Source organism: Gavialis gangeticus, unplaced genomic scaffold, assembly GCF_001723915.1.
Source record: "Gavialis gangeticus isolate Ggan-Ray unplaced genomic scaffold, GavGan_comp1, whole genome shotgun sequence".
Classification (NCBI taxonomy): Eukaryota; Metazoa; Chordata; order Crocodylia; family Gavialidae; genus Gavialis; species Gavialis gangeticus.
The window spans coordinates 26,232,080-26,241,155 of record NW_017729034.1 but is presented as its reverse complement, the minus strand read 5'-3'; the positions used below and the strand labels follow the sequence as shown (position 1 = coordinate 26,241,155).

At 43.5% G+C, this 9,076-nt stretch overlaps 1 protein-coding gene across 3 annotated transcripts in view; it reads left to right on the top strand.

The window, feature by feature from the left end:
- The window catches only part of DAAM2 (dishevelled associated activator of morphogenesis 2), a 369,263-nt gene that overhangs the window by 250,249 nt on the left and 109,938 nt on the right, over positions 1-9,076 (top strand). For all 3 annotated transcript variants that reach the window (XM_019527242.1, XM_019527244.1, XM_019527243.1), the window contains one exon: positions 7,616-7,710. In XM_019527242.1, coding sequence (XP_019382787.1) covers positions 7,616-7,710 — 95 coding nt within the window. The remainder of the gene's footprint in view (positions 1-7,615; positions 7,711-9,076) is intronic.

Genomic DNA, 9,076 nt, shown 5'->3' with positions numbered 1-9,076 from the left:
ATACTTTTGTCACGGATCACTAAAGTTACCTCCTAACTGCTAAGTCCAGAAGCTGTTGGTGATGAGGTATGAAGTCAAAAGAATACATCTTGATGTGAAGAGGAGGGGTATTTTGAACTTGAATGGCTAGCAAATAGGTTGAGCTTTGACTCCTAGAATGAACAGATTTGCTTTCAGAAAGCCATTGTGGTAAAATAATTAGGGAATTGTGTAATGTCACTGAGCCAAATTCTGCTGGAAGGGCTTGATTCAAACCCCTTTGAAGTTAGTGAGTCTTTGTACTGATTTCAATAGCTTTTAAGATTAGTCCGTATATCACACTGGTGTAAATCTGGAGTGAAGATATAAATGACACATATGTAAATCTGGAGTAGTTCCATGGGCAGATGCCACATTTTTTATCTCGACTACATTTTTGGAGCACCAATAAACACAAGCCTCGAGCAGTGTTGTTTGTCATGCGTTGCTTCTGCAATGCTTGATGGTAACTTTTTTTTCTCTTTGGTCTCTTTTGGTCTCAAGCCTCATGTTTTACCCTTGGTTTAGAGATGTTAAAGGGATGCTATGGTCTCAGGCTAAAAATGTTGGGCCTGATTTAGTTGCGCTATTTTTATGCAGGTGAAAGTCCCATGGATTTGGTTTCAATGGAGTTACATCTGTGTAAACTGGAATAACACAGCTGTAAGCTGGCTCCAAATTATTTAAAGTGTCCATTCCTGCATTGTCAATAGTGCAATGAGATTCTTAAAATGGAAAGTATCTTTAAAAAAATAATCCCATTCATTTTCATTCCTAAAGTCATATGGTTTTTCTGTTTGTTTTTTTTTCTTTACACTTCACCCAAAATGGAGATGAAAACCAACTGATCAGTTTCACTTTGTTTCCAATCAGTATCAAGCCAGTTCACTTTCTGGCGCTCATATGTGCCAGTGGGTTCCACAGTTTCTTAAATTACAAATGTTGCAAAGGTATGTTAGTCTTGAAACAAAATACTTTAAAAAAAATACTAGTAAACAATAGAGTTAATAATGATTAAAGTGTTGTTTTTTTAGACGTTGTTAAACCCTGTTTTTTTGCAAAATTAAAGTTTTGAAATGGCCATAAATCAATCTGACAATTATACTGCAAAGTACATTTCCCCCCTTTTTTTTGTCTCAACTTATTTTTTAGGGCCTCTCTTTTGATTTGAGGGATGGGGTAGGTAGTTCCACTTATTCAGTGATAAAATGAGAAGTTCATGTAAAACATGCTAAGATCAGTGAGTGTCTTTCTGTTGATATCAGTGAACTCTAGACAAGCTTCTGATTCTTGGGCTACTGTGTTCAGTGATATCTCTCCAAAAAACTCATTGCCATGCCATTAATTCTGTATAGGAACAGAATACAGGTTTCGCTCACTTTATGTGGGTTCTGTATGTGAATTTGCTCTTATGCAATGGCTCTTTTTATATGAAAATTCGTTCTATATGCAAGGTAAATTCACTCTTATGCTATTGGTGCGGTGGAAGCCTACAGTCAGCTGCTTTGTGTGGTGCATTGTGGGAGTGACATGCACCAAAATATAGTCTCCTGCATGGATCTGTGCTCCTTGCTCATTGTCTGTGACACGTGTTTCTGTAGTTGCCCTTCCCACTATAGTAACATTCACCACCACCCTGTGCTTGTGTGTACTGTCTGCTGTTGGTGAGTACCAAAATTGTCCTGTAAAAGTGGTAGAAATGGGTCCGGGGGTCAGTATAGTCAAGGTCTTGGAACGTATCCCTATTTGTTACATTGTAAAGTGGGTTCCCTTTAAGCAAATTCGAATTATGCGCCATTTTCCAGGAACGTATGTACAACATAAAGTGAGGGAAACCTGTATGCTGAGGAAAAATGTGTTGACTTCTGATATGTTTGCTGCTCTCAGCTGGTAACCATAGGCCAGTACATTAGGAAACACTCTTGCATATAAAAAGCGGTCACAGATTCCTATTCCAGCTCAGAAATCTGGATGTTTGGAGCCCAGTTCTATTCTTGTACCCTTTTTATATCATCTTGAATGTCGTTGTAGCCTCATTGACTTCAGTGGTTTTCCCCCTACTTTTCATCTGCCTGACTGAGAGTAGAATCAGACCCTATTATAATGCCACTGTTCTGGATGGAGTTTAATGTCCTTTACATTGCCCAGTTAAAAGAAAGATCCAAGTAGTTCATAGGTGGAATAATTTTCAATCAGTCCCTGCAAGAAATAAAGTTGCCTGTTGACACTGCCTATTTCAGAATAGTACCCTCCAATTTTGTGCTTGGAAGTTTGGTACCTGAAAATCGAGTAGCTTGATATTGAAGTTCTGTGATTATACCAGTGACGGGCTAAAGGCACAAAATCAGAAACCTTTCTGTATATCAGGGTCATCATTCCCTCTGCTGACCCCTTAACATACAAAACTTCCTTTCATAAAACACAGCAGCTGCTCTATTTGTATCACATGTCAAGAAACCAGTCTCTCTCTTTCCTCATACACTTGCACACTCTGTCTCTCTGTCAGCCTGAATAAACACAAACCTCACTTTACTGGGGAGAGGGAACATTACTCTTGACACCACCATGTTGCTTTTATGAGCTTGGCAGTATTTGTACATCCACAGAAGGGCTCACAGGTGAACAGTAGTTGTCGATACAGCTTTGTGGAGAGAGCTGCGCTGAAAGCATGTGATGGGGCCAGAATTCATAAATACAGCTGTTACCAGGCCCTTTTCCCTGCCTCAGAAATCCCTTTCTCTGGGCAAAACCATTTCATGGGGCCTAAAAGAAAATACATCTTTCAGCAGCATCTAACAGGTGGGTGATAGCTTTGTCTCCTATGTGGTTTAGGTGACATTCATGCTGCTCTAAAAACCATTGTTTACTCAAAGTCTCTTTGGCTTTTTAAATCAGTTCTGGTGTTCAAAATTTCTGCTTTTGGATCACCTGCAGTCCAGTTACAGGGAAATTGTGCCAGATTGAATTCCATCTTAGTTAGTTTCTTTGAAGATATAAATATGAATCACCTGGATAATTGTGGTTAAATTAAAAAAAAAAAACCAAATAAAAAGCTTATGACATAGGACCAAATTTTGATTTAATTTATTCTTGTTACAATCAGAAGTAACTTCACTGAGTCAATTAAATAACATTGGGTGCATCTACATCTGCACCTTATTGAGGAGTTGAGTAGTAAGCTCTGCAGTAAAGTGTCACCGTCTACACATGCACTGATATTAGGGTGCAGTAAATTAATCAACTCCCACCATAAGATAGTACTGTCGGGGATAGTACTTGACTCTGCCACAGCACAGCTACAGATGATGACCAGGGCTGGTTGGGGCACAAGGGTGCTAAAGTGTGGAGGTACCTGCCACCTAGTTCCTCACTTTAGCACACTTGTGCCCTAGCCAACCCTTCCACTGCCCAATGCTGCCACCCAGAGCCTGGTGTTGACCCCCTTGACCTCCTGCCATCCTCGAGCTGCTCTGCTTTGGCTCAAACTGCGGCAGCCCTGGGCACACATGCAGATGCAGAGTGTACCAGGGTTTATCATGTTGCCTTAATGGCATGTGTAAAAGCACCCACTTTGTAAAAAATGGAGTGAGTGGTACAAATTGGGAGTGAAGACAAAAATCTGAAAATCCAGTTTACTTTGCCACTATCTTTGCTAATGTTTTCCTTTCTCTTTCACTTGGCTTCACTTAGTAAGTGAAACTATGCTTGCCATGCTCACATTCTGCTTCTAGTCACTTGCACTTTCTGGCTCGTCTTTACTAGCATTATGCTACTGTGTTTGTAGTTTCAATAAATTCAAGGGAATATTTAACCCTGGGGATAATGGAAGGAGTTTCCCTTGGCTTAGAGAAAAATAGTAAAATATTTCTGTTCAAATTGAGGCAAATTTTGTAAAGCAGAACCTAAGTATACCTTCAGTTTTTCTCTCACTCCTCAGTTAGAATTATAGGGTATCTTCACATGTGCTCCAAGTTTGGGGTGGGGAGCGCTTTAATTGGAGCAGCTCTTGGGAGCCTCTAATGATATAAAGTGCCCAGAGCTCTCATGTATTCAGTGTCCCATGATTCAAAATAGTGGCTGGGTCATTTTAACTAAAGCTCATTCAATGCACTTCAGTTAAAGCACCCCCGCTGCCATTTTGGAGCATGGGGATGCTGAACACCTGTGACCCCAAGATTGCCAGAGTGTGCTGATTAGCGTGCTCCAGCAGACTCAGTTGAGTCTGCCCCAACCTGTGCTTATTGGCATGCATCAGAGCAGGCATCAGGCATGTGTATAGGTGCCACTAGAGTGGTAACAAGCGAGGCAGGTAGCTAGCTGTTGGATTTCCTTGATAGATGCAAACTATTATGCCCAAACATACATCTCTATGTAATTGTGCATGGAGTTTTAGAGGCTAATTGAGGCTTCTCCTTTTCCATTTTCTGCTACAGAACATAGTGTAACTTTGGATTCTAAACTAGTTCGATGTTGCCCATATGATGCAGTTTGTAGTTCACAAAAGAGTTCTTCCACCAACCACAACAGAGAAGACTAGCCACAAGACTGACAGCAGTCTCCACTTACAACACAATTTCCCATCCCTCTTTCCCAGTTACAGTCATGTTTTCTGTAATTCTCTCATTGTTAAATTATTCCACAATGTGGACATGTGACCATTCTGTCATTAGGGGAGGCACAAGGAGTGGTGCTCCTGGCCTCATGTAGGAGTGAGAAGTGAAGGGCTCTTGGCTGCCTGCAGCTTTCGGAAAGGGGTTTTCTGTAATTACCCTCTGCTGCAAAGGCAGGATTATTTGTGTTTGTTTCATTTGGATGTAGGCCTTCTCCACTCTCCAGCAAAATACCTTTAAGCACCCTCCTGCTGTCCATTCGCCTCTCCCCAACTGTGGCTCAGAGGAGAAATTAAGTTGCTGTAAAAAATGGGGACCTTTCAAAGGAATGTTTATGGGCCAAGAAAAGATGACCATATGGGCTGTTGCCCAAGGAAACACAAATCAGACCCTGAATCTCACCCCAGGAATCTGCCATCAAGATTCCACAATGCCTTTTTAGGATTTCTGTTTGTTTTTTTGAAGAGAGGATCATATATGGCTTGGCTCAAGTGTTTCAATTTATGTTTCTGGCTGTCGGGAGATTCTGGCAAAAGATAAAACATTGTCAGCTCGTTTTCCATCAGTAGCGCTCTGTCATTCCATTAGGGCAGGAAATAGCTTGCTCTGTTACTGAGTGAATTTGACTTTAGCGTGGATCAGAGAAAGGACCCATAGAGTTAAATACAGCTCCCTGTGCCAGCTGTGTAGCAAAAGACAGCCATGGCTCTTGGCCAAATGACCACCCTCAGGATTTGACATGTGTTGGCACCACGTGGTTCACAAAAGTTGGCATCACAAGAATATTTACCAGGGGATGAGGGAAGGAAGGACAGAGGAATTTAAAAGAAGATCCAACAAAAGGAGGATTTTGTTTATATTTTTTATATATAATATGATATATAATTTGAAAAAGACTAGGTTGGGATTTTTTTGCCGTAATGGGCCATTATTGTAGGTGCTCAGATTCTTCAGTGGAGGGGTACGATATAAGAACCTTGATAGACATGGGGGCAGGATTCTGTTTCTCTTAGTGCACCCCAGTGGCAGCTTTCTAGCTGTGTAGGTGGCATTTTTGCACTTACACACAGGTAGAAATTCAACTTTACCCATAGTGTGGACTTGTTAATGTGCATATGTGTGCTGAGCATGTACAGCTGCCTATGCACTGACCAAGCTGGTTCATATGTACACCTGCTACTGATGCTTAACTGTGGATAAGTCATGAACATGCAGCCAGCTAGAACCCAACAAATGGGTGCTAGAGGAGTACTCTCTCCTGTTTTAGCTCCACTACCTCAGTGGGTAGGCCACTTGCAGGAAGCAAGAGACTCAGGTTTTAGGCCTCTCTTCCCAGCACGGTTCTCTAACCACTATGCCATAGGTTAGGCATTATCCAGTCCCCTCTCCAGTGCTCCTTTTGAAGCTGGCCCCCTGGATAGCCAGAAAGAAGATATGTGGGTTCAGGCAGAAGCAAATAAGCCAGAGGGTGTGTAGCTCTGCACAGTGGATTCTGGCTTAGAAGGAAGCAGACCCTGGGGTTTAGCCTGGAGCCCTGCCCCCAATGGCGCAGAAACCGCTCCACTGTACTGCTCTTCATCCATTGTATCCAATAACTATTAAATGTAAGGGGCAGTGGCTCAGCTTCAAAGGAAGGACTGGAGAAAGGAACATGGCAAATGCCTAACCTGAGGCATGGTGTTTTGAGCACTGTTCTGGTTCAAATCTCCTTTGGACTAAGGAGGCCAGAGCCTAGAACCAGTGTCTCCTGCTTCTTGGGTAAGTATCTTTAACCACTCAGCTACTGGGGAGAAAACATGGGAGGGTCCCTCTCCATTGCTTCCATGCTTTTTCCTTGACTTGCACAGCTACACATTCACATACCTAAGTTTATGTACATGGCCATTGCAGAGCCTACTAAGCATGCTCAGTGTATGCACAGATGCTTTCACATCCACAGTACAGACAGGGCCAAAAATGGCCAGGTATGTGGCTAGAAAAGTGCTTTGTAGGGACACAGAATTCCTCTGAATTAAAGCAAATACAAGAAGAGCCCAACCTGCAAACTGTATTTCTCCCTGTGCTCGCTGACATTGTTCAGTAAAACCTCACAACACCCTTGCTGAATAAGGTAGGAGTTACGATCCCTGTTTTGCAACAAGAGATGCTAAAACAGAAATGGGAACAGGCCAAAAATCCCAGATGTTGTGGTTTGATTTCCAGAGATGTTGAGCATGTGCAGGTCTCGGTGGAGTGATGAGCTTGATTTTCAAAACCTGCTGAATGGTAATAAATCCAGCTGACCTCAGTGAGACCTGTAGGTGCTCAACACCTCTGAAAATCAAGGTACTTATTTAAAGTCTTTAAATATGAGCTTGGATGCCTACTTTAGGCATCCCAGTTTGAAAATCTGAGTGATTCTGGACCACACAACAAATCAGCAGCAGAGCTGGGAGAATAGATTGGGAGTGTTCTGCCCTTTTGGCAAGGTGCTTGAACTTGAACATTTGAAAATGCTCAATAGCTCTGAGTGGTACAGTATTTTGTGCTTTCAGCTTGAGATGGCTATGCCCAACTGTGAGTGGTGATCAGTACTGTCAACTGCAGCTGACCTAAAGAAAAGATTCAGGCCTTCAACTCCTCTGCAATTCAGGCTGTGGATATCTCAAATGGGACGCACAAAATTAGTGCTTCAAACTATCCATCTCCAAATGGGGACAGAGATACCCATCTATTAGGCATGTTGAAGCAGCATTTTTTTACACATGTTGTGGTGAGCATTCCAGATTAGACAGTTGAACAATGTCTTCTGAGGGCTTCCTGGCAAATACGATTTCTCACGGTAATCTGAAAATTTAAGGTTATCATTTACAGATAACTCTGAATGACTGGGTAGCATATTTCTTACCAGTGACTCCTGGCTTGCCCAGTAGCCTCAATTTTCTCTGAACTTTCAAGCATCCACAGCTTTTGTAGTCACCTCTCTGTGCTATTTTTCTCCCAAACAGATGCAGACTTTATATGCTTTTGATGATGAAGAAACAGAAATGAAGAATAAAATAGTTGAAGACTTGAAAACAGCTCTGCGGACTCAACCCATGAGGTAATTTTTGTTCAGTTCCTTTTTTTTACCAGCCCCCACAAGACCAGATGTGATGCAGGAAATGGTGTCAGTGAGTTCAGTAGTGCCTGGGAAGACACCCGATCATTTCCTCCTCAAGGACAGAGAGCATTTCCATAGCCTGTGCATGCCACTGGGGATCCTACCTCTCTCACTTTTACACTCTTGAACCAGGTGACACGAGGATTTAAGCCATAACTCTAGGAGAACACAGGGCAATTTATGATGTTAATATCCTGTGGACAGTTTTTGGAGAGAGACGTAGTTAGCTGGGTTAGTCTGAAGTCAAGTAGATGGTAGCGTAGATTTGGAGGGTTGTCTTAAATTTGCTGCTGTCCTCCTGTTGTGCCTCAGGGCAGGCATTGAGAGTCAAGTGGCTTGAAGCTCCTGGCCCTTGCCACCTGTTCCCCACCCCGTACTACCTCCCACTGCCTACCACTCCCATGGTATCTGCACCCCACCCCACCTGCACCTTGTTCCCTGCTACCTGCCATCCCACCCACTGGACCCCACTGGCGCATGCCCTCTCCCCCCACCTCTGCTTTGCCTCTCCTCCTTCCTGCTCCCCATACCTGTTTCCTACCCCTGTTCCCATGCTTGGTCCTTGTTGCAGCTGGACCCCCCTCTATGCCCCCCTTCTCCCCACATGGTTGCTGCCATCACTACTTACCTCCCTGTCACAGCTCTGGCTGGGGCTCATCTCTGGCCTGGGGCAGGGAGCATGGAGCATGGAGCATGTGCTGCCTCAAGCTCCAGCACAGCCACATAGCAGCTGTTATGTCGTAGCAGCTTTGGCCCTGGAGCTGGGGCCAGAGCTGCCACCATTGCTGCATGGCTAGCCTGGGACTGGAGACGATGGCACATGCTCTCTACTCATTGCTTCAGGCTGGAGTGGGGCCCCAGTCAGAGCTGGAGCTGTGACAGGGAGGTAAGTAGTAGCTGAAGAGGAGGGGGAGTGGAGGCAGGATGGGGCAGCAGAGAGCAAAGGTTAGAAGCAGAGGCTGCAGGGAGAAGGTGGCAGGGAGGGCAGGTGCTGCATCTTGGACTCCTAGACTAGCTTTGGGGCTGGAGTTAGAGCTGGAGCTTCAACTGCTGCCCCCTCCTCACTTATACTCAAATCCAGCACCAGGGACTTTTCCCCCCATGCTGAAAAGGGAAGAAAAACCTCATCTTGGAATCAAATAAATACAGTAAATGTGTTTACCTCAAAACCATGCAGAAGTTAAGAGATTTTTCAGTCCATAACTTCGTTTTTTTCTTTTAATAGAAAGCAGTTTCATGAAAAGTGTTGAAGCCATAAATTCTAAGTGATTTCAAGCTGGCTGGGAACTCATAGAATGAAATAGGG